This window comes from Cervus canadensis, chromosome 15 (assembly GCF_019320065.1).
Source record: "Cervus canadensis isolate Bull #8, Minnesota chromosome 15, ASM1932006v1, whole genome shotgun sequence".
Taxonomy (NCBI): domain Eukaryota; kingdom Metazoa; phylum Chordata; class Mammalia; order Artiodactyla; family Cervidae; genus Cervus; species Cervus canadensis.
In genome coordinates this window covers 15382598-15408745 of record NC_057400.1, presented here as the reverse complement: position 1 = coordinate 15408745, position 26148 = coordinate 15382598, and the positions used below count along the sequence as shown (strand labels likewise).

At 43.2% G+C, this 26148-nt stretch overlaps 1 protein-coding gene across 1 annotated transcript in view; it reads left to right on the top strand.

The window, feature by feature from the left end:
- Positions 1-26148, top strand: part of TMEM163 (transmembrane protein 163) — a 258886-nt gene that overhangs the window by 201978 nt on the left and 30760 nt on the right. Inside the window, exon 5 of the mRNA XM_043488097.1 lies at positions 10482-10578. Coding sequence (XP_043344032.1) covers positions 10482-10578 — 97 coding nt within the window. The remainder of the gene's footprint in view (positions 1-10481; positions 10579-26148) is intronic.

Sequence of the window (26148 nt, the reverse complement as noted above, 5' to 3'; positions counted from 1 at the left end):
GTGGTTAAACGCCCACTCCTTAGAGAAGGGTGATGACTGTGTGTAGAATACACGCCTGTTGTGCTCCTCCTTTGCACTGCTTTACATCTGTAGAAGGTTCTTGTTTGTTCACATGCTTCTTGTCTGTCCCTCCCTGTGTGAACTGTGTGAGAACAGGCTGTTATTCATGTGCTTCTTTGGAGCTGAATCCTGGCACCGGAACACTGAAGGCGTCAATTGGTAATTGTGGATTCGAGGAGACTGATGAGGCTTTTAGGTCTCAGCATACAGCCCCCTTGCAGCGTGTATGGGAAGTAGAGGTACTGGGTGGGGTCTGGCAATCACTAGGAAGGTTGTTCCCAGTTCCTTTCTCTCCTTGCATCTCTCTATACCCAAGAAACAGCATCCTGAGACCTAGGGGCCCAGGAAAGTGGCCCTGGGCAGCAAGGCTTGGGTGATGCTGCTTCCACTAAGCTCCAGGTATCTGGCTGTCTGGACATTGCTCCTTGAATTTTGCGAGTCCTAGACTAGATTCACCACCAGCTCCCCACCCTGGTCTCATTCCCCCTGCTTTGGGATGTGCCACTACCTCTTTCCTTTTGGAAAGAAAGATCAGGTTTTCTTGCATCCTTCTCTCTGTCCAGTTGGTTACCAGGGTCCATCCCTTCTGCCTCTGCAGGGTCTTTCCTATTGATCCCTCTCAGCTGTCCCGGCTACTCTGTAAGGGGTTATCACTCGTTTCCTTGACGACTAGCCTTGTCTCCCAGCTGATTTCCTTGCTTCTAGTTTCCTTCCCTTCAACTGTGCCAAACTCCCCCCATTCAGAAGGTCTTTGTAAAGCCCAGATCACATCATGTGCCCCCCTTGCTTAAAACTGTTTAACAACTTCCTGTCACCACTACCGCCTTCCTCAGCCTTAGACATGTGTGTTCCACCTTGATGATTTGTGCTGTACCACCTATGCTGTTACTTACTTAACATTTATTTAAATATTTGACATTTTTTCCTTCAGCAATATAATCCTTGTAGGCATGGGGTAAAAATCAGTTTTTCTAATGTATGTTAAAGTATATAACTATTATATATAATACACACTGGTCTATGTACTGTCTAAGATGCATTGTAAATATCATGTTGTCAAATTCTTCCAAAAAATTGTGAAGAGGAAGGAACACTCCTAAAGAGATGCTCTGAAGCCACCATCCACCTGATATCAAAACCAGACAAAGATACTGCCAAAGAGGAAAATTACAGACCGATATCTTTGAATATAGATGCAAAAATTCTTAACAAATTTCTTAGCAAACTGTATCCAGCAATATAAAAAAACTCATACACCATGACCAAGTAGGATTCATCCCAAGTTCCTAAGGCTGGTTCAACACATGCAGATCAATCAGTGTGATTCACCACACAAACAAAAGGGAAGACAAAGACCACATGATCATCTCAATAGATGCAGAAAAAGCTTTGTGCATATCGTGGGTGGTGGTGTGCCCGGCATCTCAAGGGGACTTCCAGGATACCGAGGGCCCCTTCCTCGTGTGGCTTTTGCATGGCTGCTCCCCTAGCCTGATGCTCCAGGAAGAGCATCTCCACTTTGGATTTCCATGGAAGCAGGACTGCACAATGTTGGACCTTCACATTTTTGCTTATGAAGTTCCGTCTGCCTGGAGTGCCCTCCACAGCCTTGCAGCTTCTCTGCTTGATGACTCATGTCTAGTCCTCTAGACCCAGGTTAACCGTCACACCACAGAGTCATCCTTCCTTCCCACTCCATCCCCAGGTTGTGTTTCATCACTTTGGTTTCTTTCTTCATTTTGTTCTTTGTCCGTTATCAGTTTTCACATTCACTACTAATTACTGTCCAGTAGTGGTTTTCAGGTTTGGGAGGCTGGGGAGAGGTTTTGTTTTCTTACCTTGGCATTCCCATTCACATTGAAATGAGAGTGAATGCAGTTACCCCTGTGGAGCAGTAGATGTACAAGGATTGCTTGAAATTAGGTGAGATCAAGAGTGAGGTATGTAAACCTGGGAGTTGGGGGTTAACTGGAAGGAGAGAGGTGATGCATTGACTGAAGAAAGGTACCAAAGGCATGATGTCCCTTCCCAAGGTTTTTTAGAGTAGAACCTGCTGGACTTCCCTGATGGCTCAGATGGTAAAGAATTTTCCTGCAATGCAGGAGATCCGCGTTCAATCCCTGAGTTGGGAAGATCCCCTGGAGAAGGCAATGGCAACCCACTCCAGTATTCTTGCCTGGAGCATTCCATGGACATAAGAGCTTAGCAGGCTATAGTCCATGGGATTACAAAGAGTTGGATACGACTGGGCGACTAACACTACCACTACCTATTGCTGGCCCAGATCAACTTGCCTGATTGTTTGTGTGTCTCTCTCTCCATATATATATATATGTGTGTGTGTATATGTATATGTATGTATATATATATGTGTGTATGTGTGTGTATATATATATATATACTAAACAGATTTTTTGGTGAATGTCTGTGTTTTCAACCCAACTATTAGAGTTCCACCATTCAGTATGGTAGTCACTAACCACATGGGGTCATTTGTTTTAATTAATGAAAATTTTAATTAATTTAAAAAGCAGTTAAAATTTAATTTCTTCCATTACATTAGCCACATTTGAAGTCTCTGTAGCCACGTGTGGCTAGTGGCTTCCCTTTTGAACAGAACAGAATGGAACATCTCCTTCATCACAGAAAATGTTATTGGTCTGCACTGCTCTAGAATCTGAGTCTTTAACAAATCTCCCATGCTGATTTTTGTCCCTAAAATTGAAGCCAAGAAGAAAGTTCTATGTCAGTGAGATTCCACTTGGACAGAATTAGTCAGCTTGTGTATTGTTCATTTGTTGAGTAAGGAGAGGTTCTTAGTGATTCGGTGTTGAGATGGGTGGTCTTATCGTGGACGGGGTGTGACCACGTGCCTGTGGAGCTCCGCCTGAGCAGTCGTCCCTGATCCAGGCCACCCTCCCCCTCACCACAGCCTGTTCACAGAACAGCAGGTGGATGAGGTTAAAGCTAAAGAGAGGAGAGAGAGGAGGACACAGGTAGGGAGGGGAGACGGAGATTTAGAGCCTGTGAGGGTCAAGCAGGTAAGATGAGGGCGAGCAGAAAGAGGAGGGGAGCAAACTCCTGCAGTGGAAGAGGAGGTGGGTGCTGGTGGCCATGGAGTGAAAGGAGGCAGGGAGTCTTGAATCAAATGTTGGCTGTTTGGCGAAGCCATTGTAGAGAATGAGAAGTGGCTCTTGGCATTCCTGGCGCACTTTCTCTTGTCTCCTAGCTGATTTTGTGTGTTGTTTTACTTAAAACGGCAGACGACATGCAGTAAAAGAGGACGAGCTAGAATGAAACAGCGTTAGAAACCGTACATCCCTAAGTACCACGTGTACTTGCCACTTGACTGTCTTTCGTTTTTTATTATTTCATGTTTGATTGAAGATGGACCCAGATTACAAGTGCTTTGAAGGCTGGGGTGGAAAATGATAAAACGTTACACTCTAAGCTGTGGACTGAATTGGTAAAGTGCCAGAGCAACTGTGTTTTAGGACTTTTGTAAATTAGGGGATGATTAGAAGAAGTTTCTCTTTGGCAAATAACTTAGAATTGATATGATAAGACCCAGGGTTTATTATCTAGGGTGAAACAGATCACCAGCCCAAGCTGGATGCATGAGACAAGTGCTTGGGCCTGGTGCACTGGAAAGACCCAGAGGAATCGGGTGGAGAGGGAGGTGGGAGGGGGGCATCGGGATGGGGAATACATGTAAATCCATGGCTGATTCATGTCAATGTATGACAAAAACCACTACAATATTGTAAAGTAATTAGCTCCCAACTAATAAAAATAAATGGAAAAAAAAAAACACCCAGGCTTTATTTATATGATCTCAGGCCTTTAAGCCTACAGTTGACCAGGGACCAAACTTCCAACCTTCTCTCATTTGGGATGTGAGAGTGTCTGCCAACTGGTTTCCTGTACAAGTTCAGAGGCAAAAATTAATGCTGACTGCAAGATGATAGATAGACTCACAATGCTGAACACAGTAAGAAATTTGCAGCTTTTAGGAGAAGAAAAAAAAAAAAGATACCAGTGGCTTCAACTATTTCTTTGGATTTTACTAATCTTTCAGCTATTATTAATAAATATATATTTGACAAGATTAATACTACAGTGTTTCTCAAACTGCAGTGAATGTCTGAAGGACTTATTAAAATACAGATTGCTGGCTCCCCATCTGCAGAGTTTCTGATTCAGTAGGTCTGGGTTGACCTCCGGCATTTTCATTTTTAACAAGTTCCCAGGGGATGTGGAGACTGCTGGCCCACGGACCACCGCGCTCTTACAATCACTGGTCCTGTGAGAGTTTAAATGCAGCTTCAGTCTGGATTGGGAGATTGTGTTGGGGGGGGGGGCAGCAGTTCATTTGAGGAGAAGGGGGCGACAGAGGATGAGACGGTTGAATGGCATCACCCACTCGATGGACTTGAGTCTGAGCAAGCTCTAGGAGATAGTGAAGGACAGGGAGGCCTGGTGTGCTGCAGTCCCTGGGGTCACCAAGAGTCAGACACAACTGAGTGACTAAACCACAATAACAACAAGCAGTTCATTTGCCTAATTTTTATTCAATTAAGTTTTATTTCTTTTATCTTGTATTTTTATAAGTTGTATTGAGCATACTATAGTTGATTTATAATGTTGTGTTAGTTTCAGGTGTAAGCAAAGTGAATCAGTGCTATCCACTGTTTTTTTTAGATTCTTTTCTCATATAGGCCATTAGAGAGTGTTGAGTTCCCTGTGCCGTACAGTAGGTCCTTATTAGTTACTAGTGTGTATAATCAACCGCAATCTCCCAATTTATCCCTCACCCCAAATTTTATTATTTTTAATTGAAATATAGTTGATTTATAATATCATGTTAGTTTCAGATATATAGCATAGTGACTCGAATTTTTTTTTTTTTGTAGATTATATTCCATTAAAGGTTACTACAAGATATTGGGTATAATTTCCTATGTTATACAGTAAATCCTTGTTACTTATCTGTTTTACGTATGGGCATTTGTATCTAGGAAAGGGAAAACTACAATAGGGAAGGCAGATGTATAGTGAGGATGGAAGAGCTCTTAAATAAGCCAGTACATGGATTAAGAAACAATCCAGAAAATTATGAAAGCCATCCTTTGCTTCTTTCTGACTCAGTGTTTTCCTGCTGTAGGGTTTGGGCTGGAGGGAGAAGGAGTTGTGTTCACTGTAGTGACCTGGCTCTACCCTGCCCTCTTTCCCTGCCAGGCCGGCCTCTCCAGGTGAAGGCCATGGTGCCCTGATGGAGCAGGTCCCTTCCCCCATCCCTCACCACCTCCCCACAAACCAGGAAGCAGCCCACACTTGCCCGTTCGGAAGCAGCCATATTTGCAGCATTTGCTCCTGACCCAAATCTTCTCTGCTTCTGGAAGATTGCTGCAATCCCAGGGGAATGGTGGTGTGAGGATGTCACGTGAATGCCCAGAGCCTTCGAGCGGCCAGGGAGGCTGACCACTGGGAGGACGTCAGGAGACCTGGCTTCCATTTCTGGGTGGACTTCAGATTCCTGGGGTGACCTTGGGGAAGCCTGCCAATCCTCCACAATCCCATTTTGACTCCTTGTGTTTGTGAAACAAACCTTTCCCCACCCCTGGCCCCTCCAGTCCATGAAATAACAGAAAAACAAAAACCCAGGTCTGGTCAGTGGCCCCCAGGGCATTTAGGAGCTGATGTGCAGAACTGTGAGTGCCTGAGGAGAAAGCTGCTGTGTAAACACAATATATTATTAATAACATGTTTAAAAAAAATAGCATCACATGCTCAGCTAATAATAACTGCTTTCAGCTATGGGGGAGCTCTGACACACAGGCTTCCAGCAGTGTTGACGAAAGGATGACTGGCTTCTGAATTTGCAACACATTTAAAAGAAGATGAAAATAGGTTTTTAAGACATTTGGAGCATATTTGTAGGTATACTTTTGAGGCAAATATGATGACAGATCTGTAAAATTCAACATGAATGAACAAATCATCGATTTCTTTGGATTTTTTTTTTCCATTACATTTCGGAGTTGTTTTACAGTGTGGGCTGTTCCATAGGCATTTTGGCTCAAGTGTTAGGAGTCTCTTTCCTCTTCCCATCCCCAGTGGTAAGTGGCTGATGTCCCTTTAAACTCTGTGCGGGGGGGGACTTACAAATCAGTCAGTGGTTAGGTAATCAGTTAATATAGGGAGGTGGCTCAGCTGGTAAAGAATCTGCCTTCAATGCAGGACACCCAGGTTCGATCCCTGGGTTGGGAAGATCCTCTGGAAAAGGAAATGGCAACCCACTCCAATATTCTTGCCTGGAAAAGTCCGTGGACAGTGGAGCCTGGCAGGGTACAGTCCATGGGGCCACAAAGAGTTGGACATGACTGAGCAACTAACACTTCATTTCAGGGAGAGTCAAACCTTCCTGGGTGGACCCCATTTGTGGCTCCAATCAGTTAATGATTACATTTACTCTACAGATGCATGCAGGGACACCTGCCAGGTGCTGCTATAGATACTGAAATATGAAAATATGGTTCTCACCCTTAAGGAACTTCTAGGTAGTTTTGATTAAAGATACATAAGCAAGATATCATGTAAGGAGACCATTGCATCTCTTATACCTGTCTCCTTAACAGAATCCAACAAAACCCAAATCCACTTTTTGTGCATTATCAAGGTGTGCCTGTGTTGACTGGGAGAAAGATAAGAGTCCTGCAGCATCCCTGGTCCCTGTCAGGAAGCAGCTCAGACATTTGTTTCTGTCCCCTCCGAGGAATTTGGAGATGGAGGCTTCTTGAGGATGTTGTAAGTGCTCTACAGAAGGTTCAGCACCCAAGTAGTGCCTCTCACTTGGGTTCTCTCAGGCCTCAGGGAGAGAAGACTGATCGAGTAACGGGTACGCTGCAGGTTTCTCAGGGAACATTAGACCCCTGCTTCCTCAGCAGCTGGGGGGTGACTGCTCCCTTCTCTTCAGAGAAGAATGGATTTTCCCCCACAGTGGAAGCTTGCTAAGGACAGGGCCTTCCCTTGAACTAGGCCTGGGACTCAGCTCTGAGAGATTCTTCAGGGAATTGCCTGGGGAGCTTTATTTTCTTTTTCTACTGAAGTATAGTTGGTTTACAGTGCTGTTAGTTTCAGGCTTACAGCACAGGGATTCTGTTTTACGTGTGTGTGTGTGTGTGTGTGTGTGTGTGTGTGTGTGTGTGTATCTTCCCTGGTGGCTCAGATGGTAAAGAATCCGCCTGCAGTGTGGGAGACCTGGGTTCGATCCCTGGGTCAGGAAGATCCCCTGGAGAAGGGAATGTCTACCCATTCCAGTATTCTTGCCTGGAGAATTCCATGGACAGAGGAGCCAGCTGGCTACAGTCCATGCGGTTGCAAGGAGTCAAACATAACTGAGTGACTAACAGTTTCAGTTTTTCATATATGTGCATATACATGCATATTGGAGAAGGGAACGACAGTCCACTCCAGTATTCTTCCCTGGAGAATCCCATGGACTCTAGAGAAGCCTGGCAGGCTACAGTCTGTGGGGGTTGCAAAGAGTCAGACACGTGAGCGACTAACACTTCACTTCATATACACACATACATACATTCTTTTTCAGATTCTTTTCCCTTATAAGTTATTGCAAGATATTGAGTAGAGTTCCCTGTACTGTACAGGAGAAGCTTTCTGTTTATCTGTTTTGTATCTAATATAGCATGGATGCTCAGTTGTGTCCAACTTGACTCAACCCCATGGACTGTAGCCCGCCAGGCTCCTCTGTCCACGAAAGACAGTAGTGTGTGTATGTTAATCTCAAATCTCCTAGTTTATCCCTCCCCCACTCTTTCCCTTTAGTATCCATAAATTTGTTTTCTATGTCTGTGGGTCTACTTCTGTTTCTGAGAAGCAATTTAAAAAGCAAATACAGTTGCATGTATTCACCCCTAGAGATTCTGATAAAATTGACCCTGAGGAGCCGTCCCTGGGCCACAGTTCCAAAAAATTCCTCAGTGGGGTGTAAAGTGTGAGGGCTGGAAAAACAAGTTGGAGATTAAATTTGTCTGAAAGGGTCAAGCAGAGAGAGCATGTGTGCTAGTCACTTGAGTGGAGGCCTGACTTTTAGGCTCTGCTCCTGAAATGGCACCTCTCACAGTCCCGTTTGCTAGCAGGGAGAAGTGGTTACTTCAAGTGCTGGGCACAGTGGGTCCATAGTCATCTGTCCTGTGGGATAGCTGGGCCTTGAGCTAGTTGCTTTGGGAGCTTTGATCCCCCAAGCCCTGGAATCCCTGGTTCTGCCCCGGTGTCTGGTCACTAAAGGGCCCTCCAGGAAGCCGTCTCATTCCTACATGATGCCCCTCTTGGCTGTGGTCCCCTCCACCCTGATCACCCTGCCAGGACTGTGGTGACCAGCGCCAGGCACTCCACCTACTATAGCTGTCTTCATTTCTGCTGCTGTGTCCCTGAGTGCTTTTTGCCTGTAATCTCCACACACTGCCACCCACCGCAATACCTATCTGTAATCTCTCTACACACATGTGCGTACACACACTCACACACCACCACTCGCCTACCATCCACCACCTTGAGTGCATGTTTTCCCCCAGGCTCCTTATGAGGATGTATGGCGCCCGGGGTGGATCACCTGATTGGTTTATAGGTCCAGGATTCTCTTTAGCTCAAGTCTGTACCAAGAACCCCAGCCTGCTTATTACTTTTCCTTTGTTCTTTTGTGCTTCACCCCAGCCCACACTGATCGCTTCTTCTTGTGTTTTTGATTTTGTGATTTTTACTTTTTGGCCTCATGCTACAGCATATGGGATCTTAATTCCCTGACCAGGGATCAAACTTGCACCTCCTGCATTGGAAAGTGGTGTCATAACCACTGGATCACCACTGAAGTACCTTCCCATCTGTGTTTTTGAGAGAATAAAACCTACAACTAATGTGTTGATAAGAAGCCTTTGGAGTGAACTCCACGCACCCTGTTTACCCACTTATTTCTGACCCTTAGGTTTGGGGAAAGGTGTCTGTGTATAGGCTGGTTAGGATTCTAAGTAGGTGCCACTTTGGGTCCTGCTGTTAGTCCAGAACATGGTAATTAAAGCATGGGCAATGAAAAATGGTTTTTATTTTGTAGCTCAGGAGGAGCGCTGAGAAGGTTGCTAAGTGATGGTGACCTCAGGTTGGGACAGGAATGATGTAGTGCTGACTGTAGTTATTCTGGTATTGGTTTCTTTTCTGTTTCTCTTCGTTTTCATTTGGTATTTTGACCCTTGCATCTCGATCATCATTTCCTCAGGTTTACTTTCATTTTCTGTATTTTTACCTCCTGTGAGTGTCTGGGTTGCCAGCTGGTGCATCCCAAGCCCAGTAGTCATCCTCCCAGCTCCCACCCCACTCCCCTGGCTGGGTGTCCTCTGACTTTTCCCATGACTTCATTCCTAACTTGCTCTCACCTCTCCTGTCCATGGTGTCTTGGTTGACCCCATCCTTCCTTTTCTCCTCTCATTTATTTTTTAAAAGAAATGCTTCATCCTGCCATGAACACTTTATTTTTTTGCTTTTAATTTTATCTTGGAGTGTAGTCAGTTAACAATGTTATGATAGTTTCAGGTGGACAGTGAAGGGACTCAGCAATCCATATATATGTATCCATTCCCCCCCAACCCCACCAAATTCCCCTACTATCCAGGCTGCCACATAAGATTGATCAGAGTTCCCTGTGCTATACGGTAGGTATTTGTTGACTGTCTCTTTTAAATACAGCAGATTAACTCTCTTCTTTTGTCATTACTGAATCATTTCTCTTTTTATGTTTGAGAAAATCCACAAGTGTCTATCCTGTTCTATCAGCAAGAGACATACAGGGTGTGCTTTTCTTTTCCATCATTTAAGCCAGCATTAATGGGTTAATTTTGTATCCTCTGTGCATTATCTTATTTCATCTTCAGGTAGGAAATATTACTCCCACTTGACAGATGAGGAAATAGAGGCTAAAAGAAGTTCAGTAGCTTGACCAAGATAGAGAAGCAGGTTAAATGGTAGAACCTGGGAAGTCTCATGTCAGAACCTCCACTCTTTGCTAGTAAACTCTGTACCCTCCAGCTAGAAGATGGGTGAAATGTCGTGTTGCCAGGCAGGAGAATGGGTTTCATGGCCTTGAAGACCCTTCCATACCAGCATTCGTGGGATGCTGTGAGGTCATGTAGGATGGTGAGACCCTTTCCCGTGAGGTTGATTTTGATGATAAATCATTGAACTGTGTTCTGGAAATGATTCAGTATTGATTCTGATGCTGTGGGTGGGCATGGTGGGAGGACGGCAAATTATGGTGGGTCCAGGGCCTTGGGTTGTGTCGTTGTCACTGTCATTGTGTAAACTGGCAAGATAGAGTTCTCCCCGTTGATTCCCAATGTTCTGCTTCTTTGCAGAGCCTGTGTCATCTTGGGGGTGATATTCCTTCTGTCATCTGTGTGTATAGTGGTCAAAGCCATCCATGACCTCTCGACTAAGCTGCTCCCGGAAGTGGTAAGTTTCTTCTTTTTTCCTAAGAGTCTTTCCTGAGGGTACCAGCCTCTTGTATTACCTCTCACCCCAGATTTACTGGGGGAAGTTGGGCAGGTGGAAACAAAATAAACAGTATCTTAGGAGTCCAGAAGACCTCATATTAGAATGTGAATGACTCAGCAGAGAAAAGCACTTGGCAAGACAGAAAGTTTAGCTGGTGCATGTTCTGTGTCTTTTGAATACTTTTAATGTCTTATATTAAGAGAAATGAGGTGATTTTTATATAGCAGTGATCCAATCTGTGTTGTTTGCATCTGTTCTGCATCCACTCAGTGACTTATAGTAAGAATTATTTTGCCTTTGCACCTCAATTCAGTACATAAATCTATTCACATTAGATTTTATGACACAACTAACATTCAAAATGCAGAAACTGGAGGGCACAATTTGATATTAAAGTGTGTTTTTGCCTCATTTTCTTGGTGAGAGGCACCAGATTCTTCTTTTTTTTTTTTTTTCCTTGCACTCTGATTCTATTTTTGCCCCGCATCTTATGAATACTGATATAAAAATATTTTTACAGTCTCCTGGAGGCTAATTTACTTATCAGGAGATGAAGATACTGCCATTATAATGATTCTCTCTACAGACTTACCTCACAGATATGATGGGTTTAGTTCCAGACCATCACAGTAAAGCAATTAACGCAATAAAGCAAATCACACTTTTTTTTTTTTTTGGTTTCCCAGTGCACATAGAAGTTATGTTAATACTATGTTTATTATATGTAGTCTATTATGTGTTCAATGGCATTATATCTTAAAAAACAAAAACCAATGTACATACCTTGATTTAAAAATACCTGTTGCAAAGATAATGTGAGTTATCATCTGAGCCTTCAGCAAGTCACAATCTGTTTGCAATGGTAACATCAGAGATTACTGACCACTGTAAGAAATGTAATAATAATGCAGGGGAGTGGGTAGTAAATTGGGAGATCGGGATTGACATATATACATGACTCTATATAAAACAGATAACTAATATGGACCTGCTGTATAGCACAGGGAACTCTACTCAAAGCTCTGTAATGACCAAATGAGGAAAGAATCTGAAAGAAATCAAAGAGGACACAAACAGATGGAGAAATATACCGTGTTCATGGATTGGAAGAATCAATATTGTCAAAATGGCTATACTACCCAAAGCAATCTATAGATTCAATGCAATCCCTATCAAGCTACCAACGGTATTTTTCACAGAACTAGAACAAATAATTTCACAATTTGTATGGAAATACAAAAAACCTCGAATAGCCAAAGTAATCTCGAGAAAGAAGAATGGAACTGGAGGAATCAACCTGCCTGACTTCAGACTCTACTACAAAGCCACAGTCATCAAGACAGTATGGTACTGGCACAAAGACAGAAATATAGATCAATGGAACAGAATAGAAAGCCCAGAGATAAATCCACGAACCTATGGACACCTTATCTTCAACAAAGGAGGCAAGGATATACAATGGAAAAAAGACAACCTCTTTAACAAGTGGTGCTGCGAAAACTGGTCAACCACTTGTAAAAGAATGAAACTAGAACACTTTCTAACACCATACACAAAAATAAACTCAAAATGGATTAAAGATCTAAATGTAAGACCAGAAACTATAAAACTCCTAGAGGAGAACATAGGCAAAACACTCTCTGACATAAATCACAGCAAGATCCTCTATGACCCACCTCCCAGAATATTGGAAATAAAAGCAAAACTAAACAAATGGGAACCTAATGAAACTTAAAAGCTTTTGCACAACAAAGGAAACTATAAGCAAGGTGAAAAGACAGCCCTCAGATTGGGAGAAAATAATAGCAAACAAAGCAACAGACAAAGGATTAATCTCAAAAATATGCAAGCAACTCCTGAAGCTCAATTCCAGAAAAATAAATGACCCAATCAAAAAATGGGCCAAAGAACTAAACAGACATTTCTCCAAAGAAGACATACAGATGGCTAACAAACACATGAAAAGATGCTCAACATCACTCATTATCAGAGAAATGCAAATCAAAACCACAATGAGGTACCATTACACACCAGTCAGGATGGCTGCTATCCAAAAGTCTACAAGCAATAAATGCTGGAGAGGGTGTGGAGAAAAGGGAACCCTCTTACACTGTTGGTGGGAATGCAAACTAGTACAGCCACTATGGAAAACAGTGTGGAGATTTCTTAAAAAACTGGAAATAGAACTGCCATATGACCCAGCAATCCCACTTCTGGGCATACACACCGAGGAAACCAGAACTGAAAGAGACACGTGCACCCCAATGTTCATCGCAGCACTGTTTATAATAGCCAGGACATGGAAGCAACCTAGATGCCCATCAGCAGATGAATGGATAAGGAAGCTGTGGTACATATACACCATGGAATATTACTCAGCCGTTAAAAAGAATTCATTTGAACCAGTTCTAATGAGATGGATGAAACTGGAGCCCCTTATACAGAGTGAACTAAGCCAGAAAGATAAAGACCAATACAGTATACTAACACATATATATGGAATTTAGAAAGATGGTAACGATAACCCTATATACAAATCAGAAAAAGAGACACAGATGTACAGAACAGACTTTTGGACTCTGTGGGAGAAGGCGAGGGTGGAATGTTTTGAGAGAACAGCATCAAAACATGTATATTATCTAGGGTGAAACAGATCACCAGCCCAGGTTGGATGCATGAGACAAGTGCTTGGGCCTGGTGCACTGGGAAGACCCAGAGGAATCGGGTGGAGAGGGAGGTGGGAGGGGGGATCGGGATGGGGAATACGTGTAAATCCATGGCTGATTCATGTCAATGTATGACAAAAAGCACTACAACATTGTCAAGTAATTAGCCTCCAACTAATAAAAATAAATGGAAAAAAAATAAACAAAACAAAACAACAAAAAAAAAGAATCTTAAAAAAAAAAGAGAGAGTGACTATATGTATACATGTAACTGATTCTCTTTGCTCTACACCTGAAACTAACACAACATTGTAAATCAACTATCCTTCAATAAAAATGTTTTTAAAAGTTTGAACTATTTTGAGAATTAACAGAACGTGACACAGGGACAGAAGTTGAGTAAAAGCTCAATTTCTGAGGGAAAAATGGTGCCAATAGACTTACTGGACCCAGGGTTACCACAAAGTTTCAGTTTGTAAAAATAAAAATAATAATAATTATCTGCCAAGTGTGGTGACATGAGGTGCGCCTGTTTACAAGTTGCATAGTGATGTCATGCAAAGTTATGGGCTCTTCTTTTAGGGTGTGACTTGGTTTGTGCTTGACTATGCACACCATCTTATAAAAGGCCTAAGTTATGAGACCTTTAGTTTCACTTTTAGAAAAGCACATGTTAATCTTTTGCAGGTAATGTATTGCATTTGTGTGTGTGTGTTTATGGGGAAGATGAAAATGGAGTGGGCATTACACTGTATTTAGTAGAACTGTGAAAGTGACTGCCTTAAGTTGTCCTGTGTACCTAACGCCCTCACCCCTCGCCAGCCTGAACCTGAGATTAGAGCCATTCCTTTGGTACCTCCTCAGGATCTCAGCTGTTATTTATCATCACAACTAACACCTCAGTGATGCGGAGGAAAGATGGATAGCAGGGTAGTAGTGTGCCTACCTGTGGATTTCATCTTTCTCAGAAGAGCTGGCTCAAGCAAATAATCCCCTGTCTTATACTCCATATGTTATATCTTATCTTGCCTTGGTCTTCCTGGTTACCTGGGATCCTGGACTTGTTCATCGTCTTCCTTCATCAGACTGACTATCATGTGTTCCATTCCATCAGAATCTGAAGCTTGAAAAGAGTGAAAGTGAACATGTTGGTTTCTCAGTCATGCCCGACTCAACATGAATATGTTTGCAGTGCTGTGGACTGCAGGCTGCCTGGCTCCTCTGTCCATGGGATTCTCCCAACAATACTGGAGGGGTAGCCATTCCCTTCCCCAGGGGATCTTCCTGACCCAGGGATTGAACCCGGGTCTGCTGCACTGCAGGCAGATTCTTTAGTGTCTGAGCCACCAGGGAAGCCCTTTAAAAATTAGTTGCTCAGTTGTGTCCAACTCTTTGCAAACCCATGGACTGTAGCCCGCCAGGCCTCTCTCTCCACAGAATTCTCCAGGCAAGAATACTGGAGTGGGTAGCCATTCCCTTCTCCAGGGGATCTTCCCAACCCAGGGCTCAAACCCCGTCTCCTGCACTGCAGGCAAATTCTTTACTGTCTGAGCCACATCTAGATGTAAAAGTATTGTGTGATTAAGATGTCAGTCAGATAACATCTTTGCATTTTATAAGGGATGGAAATCTGACTCCACTCTAAGAAATAGTTATTGGTGGGAATTTTCAGTACTGGGCTCGTTGACATTTTCATCTATTTAGGTATTAAAAATTAATGTGAGGCAGGGCTTATTTGATGTAGAATGGATAGCTGTGCTCATAGACCCTTGCTGGTGGCCCCCTTGTTTTTGTCTTGAAAGCTGAACAGGTTTTAACTGGAAACAGCCTTATATCTTATGGTACAAACATTCCTAAGAGAAGAAGCTCACCGAGTTAAAATCCACATCACTGCTAGGGTGTCTCATGCCCAGCCTTGGTGAGATCAGAGAGGGTGACGACCTCTATGATTGAACCAAGACTGTCCCTGTCCTGGTAGGGTTCACACCCACTATATGTTATTAATCCCGGTGTGGGATTTAAAAATCATACCTGTTTATGGTCATCCTGTCAGAACTCTAGGGAAGATGTAAGGTGGTCTGTTGTATTTCTTTGGGTTCTTTAAACCTTCAGAGTTGTGGAAACGCTGGCATATTTATATAACCAAGTAACCAAGACATGTTTATACTTAAAATATTTTGGGAACCCTGGTTAGGAGCAGGTGATTAGTTTCCGGCAGACCAAACGCAGTCTGTGCCTCTTGGTGGCTCATAGTTTGTGGTGGTTGAAACCAGGTAGATTGGTGTTTAGGGTTTTGATGTCCTAAATTTTAGGTCTAAGTTACAGCTTCACCCTTGCCCTCATCTGCAGAATTGCCTGTTTTTAAAAAGATTTTTTTATATGTACCATTTTAAAAGTCTTTATTGAATTTGTTACAGTATTACTTCTGTTTTATGTTTTGGTTTTTTGGCTATGATGTATGTAGGATGTTGGCTCCCCAACCAAGGATCGAACCTGCACCCCCTACATTGGAAGACAATGTCTTAGCCACTAGACCACCAGGGAAGTCCCCAGAATTACCTTTTGATGTATGATTTCCATCAAGTTGTTACATGGGTTTGTCTGAAGCAATGTTTTCCCTGCCCCAGGCCTGTTTCCCCAGCAGCTTCCTTTTTAATATCACCGGCACAATTCTCAGAGTGCGAGTAATTTGTGAGAATGGGTGAGTTTTGAAAGGAAGCCTTGCGGTTAGGAATCACCCTCTTGTGAAGTCAGCTGGCTCTGAGCCATGGTGTCGCTTGCTCCTCAGCGGCCTCATGCTGGAGGAGACAGGCCAGCCCAGTTCTCAGGGGACCCCCGAAAGGATTCCATAGTGTCTCCTGCAAGGGCTTCTTGAGCAGATGGCTGAAGGTTGCTCCCTTAAGTTTGGGCTGCATGGGGTCTCACTGGATCATTGACAAAGCAGATTCCAAAACAGCCTTCTCAGAAACTGCATGAACTATGCTTCTAGCAGCTGGGGAGTGTGGGTGCTGCCGCAGATGCAGTGGCAATGGTTTGGTACTATGTTTGTGGCTGCTTTGACATGAGCAGCGTTGTGTTGCTGTTTTCACACCCACCACGCCCTAGAAGGGAAGGCGGGGACCCGTGGCACCCTTCTCTCTTGTGGTGGCACCTGGGGGCTCCGAAAGCAGAAGTGATCTTCCTGAGGTCATCAGCTGGCTGGTGGCAGTGCCTGGATTTGAACCCTTGTCTCCTTGTCTCGGGCTGTCTTGGCTCCTGATACTGTGGGATTCCGTGGTCCCACTGTTCATTGACTTTTCAAGTCTGAACTTTCTGTCTTATTTCTTCTCCTTTTTTTTTTTTAACCCCCTCCATTTGTTTTTTGCTTTGCTTTTTCTTGTCTTCTCATATTCATGTTGAGGTGCCCGGCTCCCAGCTGATTCCACCCCTGGCATTTTCTGGCTACCGCAGCTGCTCCCACCATGCGGGCCCCCTGCAATCTGTGCCACTGACCAGGGTGCGCTCCTGTTGCTTTGTCTGTTGAAAAGCATGCAGGCAAGTGTACCAAGAAGTCATGGAAAAGTAGAAGTATGGAGTGAGGGAATTCAGGGGTTACATGGAGTCACGTGGAAAGAGGTGAGGGCATGGAGGCTGAGTGACTCCCCCCCGCCCCAGTACCCATGTGACCACTGCAAGCAAATTGCTCCATCTCTCTGACTCTGGGCTTCCGGATATGCCACATGGGGACAATACTTAAGTCAGGGGTTTATCATAAAGAGCAAGTGAGCCATTTATTTAAAATAATTGATATTATTAACAGGAGACAGTCCTACTATGGTGGTGACTACTCTTAACGATCTGATTGTAAAGTTTCTGAACTGCTCGTGGCCTGAGTTTCTTTCAGATGGGCCCCTTGATCCCTCTTTCCTGCCTCCTGGTCCCCCTCCCTCTGAGTGGATAGGACTAGCACTTGTCTCTGTCTGGCTTCAGGTGGCCACAGCCAACTCTGGGCCCCTTCCTTTTGGGGAACACCCAGCACACTGTAGGCAGGCTGTCCTCTAAGTCTAACTCACCACTCGTTGGCTGTGAGATTTCCAGCAAATTGTGTCTTCTCTCTGAGAGACAGTTTCCTTCTTTGTAAATGGGTGTCATGCCCCCTGCTCCACAGCAAACATTGTAAGAACTAAACGATGCGATGAATGTGGAGTTGCTCCAACTGTCGTGTGCTTGGCGAAAGCAGAAGGTATTATGTCAGATCCCATGACCCAGGAAGTCTCCTCCTTTCCCATGCACTTTCTCTCAGCGACCTGTTGAGTTGTACTAGCTCATTACACTTTTCTGTTCATAGACTGTGACTTGTTTACCTTGAGCTCTTGACAGTGTCTGGGCCTGACCTCTTCTTTAAGTCACATGCACTAAAAGTGATAACAATTATAATTAAAATGATGCATTGTTCCCAAATGGCAATGAATAACATATGGTCATATGCTGATAATAATAATTGCTACCATGCGAGTGCCTACTGATCCCTACCGTTCCTACTGTCTAGGCATTGGGGATTCAAAGTTAACTAGCACTAACGGTTAGTGTTTCTTCATTGCTCTACAAAGTCCTTGACTTCTCCTAGGAGCTGGCATTTGCTTTCCAGGAGCTCACAGCTGGGGAGAGACCCAGAGAGCTTAAACATTTGATTTAGGTGATGAGGGCTGTAGTAGAGACAGTCAAACCTGCTATCGCGCAGGCGTGTTGGGGTCTCCACTGTGATCTGAAGGAAGAGTGGACACTGGGGAGACAGGCTTGAGTGAGGAGGGTCTGGGGCTGAGGTCCAGGGAGGAGGAGGCTCTTAGAGGCAGAGCAGCCACAGGGACCATGGGATCTGTGTGAGCTTGCTTTCTTTTTCTCAGGCCTTTGTTTCTTGTTTACGTCAGTGTGTCTGGGTAGGAGGAAGGAATAGAGAAAGGAAAAGGGAGAAGGAAGAAAGGAAAAATAACTCTGTTGTGGGTCAGGAGTGGTTGCTCGGCATCATTTTGATTCTTTTTCCTTGAGTCGCAGGGTTGCTTTTAAACCTCCCCTTGTTTTCTCTCAGCTAAGTTCTTGCCTGAGAGTCCATCCCACCCACCGGCACAAAGGAGCTTCCGCCAAGAGGAGGGAGCCCCTCTCACAACTGTGTTCTTTCAGGCAACCAGTCATGAGCCCTGTTTCATTTCCAGTCCTCGGGGGACATGAAGGCGGCTCACGGTGTGGGGTAGCCGCCTGCTTTCATGGGCACATCTCTTCCCACAGTGTTGCTATATCTCCCTCACTCAGAGGCTTGGCTGGCTTTGCAGAGCTGGGGGCGGTCAGTGGTGTCCTTGCATGGGCCCCCGATGGGATTTCACTCTCAGGAACAAAGCTAGAGAGATAATTCTTGTAAAGGATATATTAGGATTGTACTTGCAAGTCCACAGCCGAGAACGTTCCCCAAGGATCTTCCTTCACAGTGACTGTGACTCTTGGATTTGAAGGCTTTTGTTTTAGTGAGATGTTTAGCATTCAGGAGTGACTGGGTAAGAGTTCCTTAAGTTCTTCAGTAGCTTGTCATCTCTTGGTCCATCTTTACCGGGCGGAGAGGATGGAACCAGCTCAGCCTGCCCCCTACCCATGCCCCTGTTTGTCTCCTCTCTTTCCTCCTCCCCTCTCACTCAGGGCCTCTCCCCTTCCCCTCTGAGCTCCCACCTTGTCCACTTTGGAAATTGCGCCTCTGCACTCACTCCTTCTCCCCCTGAAACCCTCAGTCACTGCCTGCCTGACTCCTCCTCCACCTCAGGCAGATCCCTTCAGGTCCTTCCCATCCCCTTCTAGCCTCTGTTGCTCTCACAGATGCTCTGTCTGAAGACACTCATCCCTTTCTTCCCATTCCTCTTGTCCCCTCAGCTTCAAACCCAGCCTCCCCTCAGCCTGCCCCAGCAGTCTTTCAAGTCCATTCTGAATGACCTCCCTTGGGAGGTGGGAGATGGTTAATAGGAGGACATGAGAGAGGATGGAGGGGCCAGGAGTGAAGGCTTGGGGCCCGGTGAGCAGGCTCACAAAGATGCTGCCTACCCAGTCAGCTTGTCCGCCTCAGGTCTTCTGGAGCAAGTGCCTCATCCATGGGAGTAAGGTTCTTGAGGCTCTTGTACTGAATGAGTACTCGGAGGCATGTCACCTTGAGGTTAAAGATGTGGGAGAGAGGAATACGTGTAAATCTATGGCTGATTCATATCAATGTATGACAAAACCCACTGAAATGTTGTGAAGTAATTAGCCTCCAACTAAAAAAAAAAAAAGATGTGGGAGAGAATTCCCTGATGATTCAGTGGTTAGGACTCTGCACTAGATGAGTCACAAGCTGGAATCAAGATTGCTGGGAGAAATATCAGCAACCTCAGATATGCAGATGCTAGGGGTGATACCACTCTAATGGCAGAAAGTGAAGAGAAACTGAAGAGCCTCTTGATGAGGGTGAGAGAGGAGAGTGAAAAAGCTGGCTTAAAATTCAGTATTCAAAAAACTAAGATTAAGGCATCCAGTCCCACCACTTCATGGCAGATAGATGGGGAAACAGTAGAAATAGTGACATATTTTATTTTCGTGGGCTCCAAAATCACTGCAGATGGTGACTGCAGCCATGAAATTGAAAGACGCCTGCTCCTTGGAAGAAAAGCTGTGACAAACCTAGACAACATACTAAAAAACAGAGACGTCACTTTGCCGACAAAGGTCCACAGAACAAAACAAAACTATGGTTTTTTTCCCAGTAGTCATGTAAGAATGTGCGAGTTGGACCATAAAGAAGGCTGAGCACTGAAGAATTGTTTCTTTTGAATTGTGGTGCTGGAGAAGACTCTTGAAAGCCCCTTGGACTGCAAGGAGATGAAACCAGTCAACCCTAAAGGAAATCAACCCTGAATATTCACTGGAAGGACTGAAGCTGAAGCTACAATACTTTGGCCACCTGATGTGAAAAGCTGACTCACTGGAAAAGGCCCTGATACTGGGAAAGACTGAAGGCAAAAGGAAAAGAAGGAGGCAGAAGATGAGATGGTTAGCATGACTGACTCAATGGACATGAATCTGAACAAACTCTATGAGATTGTGAAGGATTGGGAAGCCTGGCGTGCTGCAGTCCATGGGCTCCCAAAGAGTCTGAACACAACTTAGTGACTGAACAGCAGCGATAGCTTCCACTGTAGAGGTCGTGGGTTTGATCCCTGGTCGGAGAAGTAAGGTCCTGCATGCTGGCGGTGCAGCCAATTTAAAAAAAAAAAATGTGGATGCTGAGGTCAAGGAGACAGAGCCCAAATCTGCCTCTTCCTAACTAGAGAAAGATGGGGCAAGAGTCCCAGCCTTCTATGTCTCAGTCTCTTTTTTGTAAAATGGAAATAGTGATAGCAGTCTTCTTGCTAAGCTTGCTAAGAAAGAAAATAAAACAATATAGATGATGCATTTAGCATATAATTGTTGAGTGAACGTTGACTAATACTATGGTTGTTGGACCAGAGAAGAGGTTTCTAAGGAAGTTGGTGGACCTTTTGATGCCTTTGGTTCTGGAAGCTTAGTCTGTATTGAACCATCCAGGAAATGCATTCAGGGATCCTATTTTCAGCTCAGATTGGGTAATGGTGTAGGTACCTTCTTGTGTAATAGTCTGTAATTCCTGGATCTGCTATGAGCAATAGATTCATGTTCCCATATGACATGCTCTCAAGCATAACTCTGAATTTAATTTGGGAGTTGTGTTGACTCCCAAATACTTTAAAAACAGACACTTGTACACAGTCAAGTTCCTCACCATCCATCCAACCTGCCAACATCTCCCCAGCACTGCACAGAGAAAGGCAGAAAATTCCTGCTGTTAGATCATCAGTGATGTCCCACTCTTACTACTTTAGACAGAATTATTCTATCACCTCAGCAAGGCTGACCTCTTCATTTATTCTAGAGCCACAGCCCACAAGTTTCTAAACAGAAGAGAACTGAGCTCTGATGAAAGTGAGTTATATTGGCTGGAGTGATCTCATGGAGAATAGAGCCCAGAAATAGATGCGTACATATCTGGTCAACTGGCTTTCAACAAAGGTGCCAGGGCAATTCAGGAGGGAAAAAAGTCTCTTTTCAACAGATGGTGCTGGAGCAACTGGAAAGCTTTATGGACAAAAATGGACATTTACCTTTATATAAAAACTAGATCAAAGTGGATCAGAAACCTCAATGTAAAATCTCAAACCCTAAAACTTCTAAAGGAAAGCAAAACAGAACATTAGGTATTTAGGTGAAATTTATTAGATTTGGCAGTAAAATTTGCACCATAAAATTAAAAAATTGAAAATTTGACTTTATAAAAGTAAGAAACCTTTGCTATGGCACCATTTTTGACAAGACTTCACAGACAGCATACATAGGTCAGACAAAAGACTTGTCTCCAGAACACGTAAAGAACAGTTTAATAAGAAGACCCAGTAGTCATGTATGGATGTGAGAGTTGGACTGTAAAGAAATTTGAACACCAAAGAATTGATGGTTTGGAACTGTGGTTCTGGAGGGAGAAGACTCTTGAGAGTCCTTTGGACTACAGGAAGATCAAACCAGTCAGTCCTAAATGAAATCAACCCTGAATATCCATTGGAAGGACTGGTGCTGAAGCTCCAATACTTTGGCCACCTGATGCGAAGAGTTGACTCACTGGAAAAGATCCTGATACTAGAAAAGATTGAGGGCAAAGAGGAAAAGGGGGTGACGGAGGATGAGATGGTTGGATGGTTGACTCAATGTACATGAGTCTGAGCAAGCTCGGGGAGATAGTGAAGGACAGGGAAGCCTGGCATACTGCAGTTCATGTGGTCGCAAAGAGTTGGACGTGACTTAGTGACTGAACAATAACAATAACAATAACAAGAAGAAGACAAACACTCTGATAACAGAACAGGCATAAGATTTACAGACAGTTGCTAGGAGAAGAGATAAATGAAGAGCCAATAAGCACATGAAAAATTGCTCATATTATTAGTCTCCATGGAATTACAAATTAAAACCAACATAAGATACCACTACACACCCATTTGAATGTCTAAACTTGAAAAAAACAAAAATATGTGGACCATTTACAGCTCTCATACATTGATGATGAGAGGATAAAATGGTTCATGTACTTTGGAAAAGAGTTCAGAGGTTTGTTAAAACATAAACATCCATTTACAATATGACCTAACCATTCCTTCCCTAGATATTTATCCAAGAGAAATGAACATATACATTTGTAGAAAGACCCTCAAACAAATGTTTATTGCATTTGGATTTCTCATATCAAAACCTAAAACTAATCCAAATGTCTATGAATACATGAAAAGGTGGTATATCCATACAGTGGAACACTACTCAGCAATAAAAAAGGCATTGCTGACTCATACAATGACATGGATGAAACTCAGAATAATTAAAGTGGGTTCCAGATGCAAAGCCAAAAGAAATACATTATTAGTGTACAGGCATACCTTGGAGATTCTGTGGATTTCATTCTATACCACTGCAAAATATTGTAATAAAGCAAGTCATGTAAAGTTTTAGGTTTCCCAGTACATAGAAAAGTTACATTTATACTATACTATAGTCTATTAAGTGTGCAGTAACATTATATCCAAATATATACATATATACCTTAATTTTAAAAATAGTTTATTGCTAAAAATGCTAACCATCATCTTTAGCCTTCATTGAGTTGTAGGTATCATCAAACATCATGGATCACAGATCACCACGACAAATATAATAATAATAAAAAAAGCTTGAAACAGTGTGAGAATTACCAAAATATGACAGAGACACAAAGTGAGCAAATGCAGTTAGAAAAATGGCACTGACAGACTTGCTCAAGGCTTGGTTGCCACAAGCCCTCAATTTATAATAAATATAGTATCTGTGAAGCACAGTAAAAGGAGATATGCCTGTATCATTCCACTTATATAAATTTTTAGGTGCAATCCCAGTAGCCATGACATGGAAAAAAGCTAATAAATGGATAGCAAATAAAAAACAAATAAATGGATAAAGAAAATGTGGTATATATATACAATGGAATATTACTCAGCCTTTAAAGAGGAATAGAAAAATGCCATTTGTAGCAACAGGATGGACCTAGAGATTATCACACAAAGTGAAGTAAGTAATAAGGAGAAAAACAAATACCATATGATATCACTTATATGTGGAAGCTAAAATCTGACACAAATGAACTTATCTACAAAGCAGACTCACAGATGTAGAGAACAGACTTGTGTTTACCAGAGGGAGGGAGGGAAGGCTGGGACGGGAAGGACTGGGAGTTTGAGATTAGCAGATGCAAACTATTATATATAGAATGGATAAGCAACAAGGTCCTACTTAGCACAGGGAGCTATATTCCATGTCCTGTGATAAACCATAATGGAAAAGAATGTGAAAAAGAATGTATATATAGTATAACTGAATCACTTTGGTGTATAGCAGATTAGCACATTGCAAATCAACTACACATCAATAAAATAAATTCTAGGTGCAGTCTAAACTATAGTGGCAAAAGGCAGATAGTGGTTGCCAGAGGTTGTTGTTAGAAGTGGGAGGGATTACTAAAGAGTCATAAGGAAGCTTTTGGGTGTGATGGAAAATATCCTCTTGCTTTTGGTGATGGTTTCACAAGCATATGTCAACACTGATCAAGCTGTCTGCTTTAAATATATACAATGCAAGTACATCCAGATGACATGCTTGAACACAAGTGACCTCACATTGCCGCACCAGATAGGAATCCTGCTCAGATCTAACAGGATAAATATCTTAAGGTGCTATGAAGTGAGAGTTTAGTTTCTTGACTCTAACCCATACCTGGAATATGGACAGCACTGCTAAAATTTATCCTGTAAACAGTCAATGCTATGAAGACAAAATAAATGATAAGAGAGGAAAGTGCAAATAGTAGGCTAAATGTAACAGCTGTCGTCAGAGGTACTTAGTAAGAGGAGCTTTTGCTGAAAATGACTGATCTCATGTAGTTGCCACAAACACCCTGGAAGTGCCAGCTGGTGGCTCAGTCTCTTGAGTGAGAGTATTAACCATTTTAAACCTGAAAATGTGGGTGATCTGTCTTTTCAGTTCCTTGCATGCAGTGCAATTTATTTGTCAGTTCAGGTGTTACCTAGGAAATTGCTCTGAAGGATCTCTTATTGGTTCTCTTTTCCTTGCTATGTAAGCCTTGGGTTTTAATCAGAATGTGATGTCTGTGAGCAGTCTGCCATGTTGCTCTATTCAATTACACCTCTTTGTGCTTTCTCTTTCATAAAAGCACTTTTTAGCTTGAGGCTCATTAGACCTTCACAGTATTTCCGAAGTGGGCAGAGATACCACCATTTTATAACAAGGAAACAGATCTTCAGATAAAAAAATTAAAATAACTATGTAGTATCCAGTGTCAGAGGCACACACGGCAAACCTGGACCTGGTCTGGTTGGGGGCTCTTTCTCTTCCATAGATTGCCTCCTGAATACTACCAAGTTTGAGACCCCAAAGCAAGCTTTTCAGAAAAGCTAATAGAGCTGACTTCCTTTCCAGGTTGAGAAAATGCAACCCACAGACTCTTCATAGGAGATTCTGAATCAGCTCCTTGTCTAGGGTTTCCCATACTCAACTCAATGGGAGTGAACTCTGTCCACCCCTGCCATCTTCCCTGTGGCCTTGAAGATCCCAAGATGACATGTGCTATGAAAACATGTCTAGGGGGCTTCTGGGTTATGGTAACAAAAATGGAGAAGAGAAAGGAAGGGGAGGAGAGAGGGAAGTGTGCTCATTCTTCATCTCCTAGGAACGTCTGTGTATTTAAAGATACGGGTGTTTATCAAAGGTGGATGTTGCAGGGTCAAGGTTGAATACATTGCTATTTAGATGCGTCTGTACTTGACCTCAGAAAGTTTATCTCTTGGTACCTGTTTTCCCAACTAGAATGAGAGAAGTTATCACGCTAACTTAGCACTTCTTTTTCTTTGTGAGATTTTGAGAGTGCTTTTCTCTTTGCAAGAATAACATTCTTTTCAAAAGTGATTTAACATTTTAAGGTAATTAGTTTTTTCATTCACTTCCCTAAGTATAGCATGGACAGTGCAGTCCTCATAACATTTCTGATTTTCTGCTTATTGTTTAGCTAATGGAGAGAATCATACTGAATGCCTTTTTATTGCTCAAGCTTTGACTGAAGTACTCCTGTGTATCTGGTGCACACAACACATCCCAGTAGCGCAGAGCCATGGGGACCACGTTTCCACAGTGATGAGAGCGCCTCCTGTAAATCACTTGTGCTCTATTCTCCCATCACATGAGCAGTGCTGGTACTTTGAAATAGTCTGCCTGTGACTGGAATGTATGTGGTGACAAAGCCACACGTTACTGGGTTGTTAAGGAAACATTTGATACTGGGAAATATTAGGCTGGACAAAAAGTTTGTTCAAGTGTTCCCAAACATGTCAAACTTTTTTGCCAACCCAATGGTTTGGGCACATTGGGTAAAAATTCTTCTTAAATAATCCTGTTGAAAGTGGGCTCTCTCATCATCTGAGCCTCCATGGACTCAATATAGGACCTTTACTCTAAACATGTTATGGGAAAACTTGAACTTTTTGGCCAATTCAATAGTTTGGGCACATTGGGTAAAAATTCTTAAATAATCCAGTTGAAAGTGGGCTCTCTCATCATCTGAGCCTCCATAGACTCAATATAGGACCTTTAAAGAACTTTCTGAACAGAGATAAAGCATGAGAACTGAGCTGACTGTGGGCGCTCGTGAAGGTCAGCTGCTAAAGGAGGGACCCTGGACTTTCTCCTTTGTTTCTGTACAGTGGCTGTT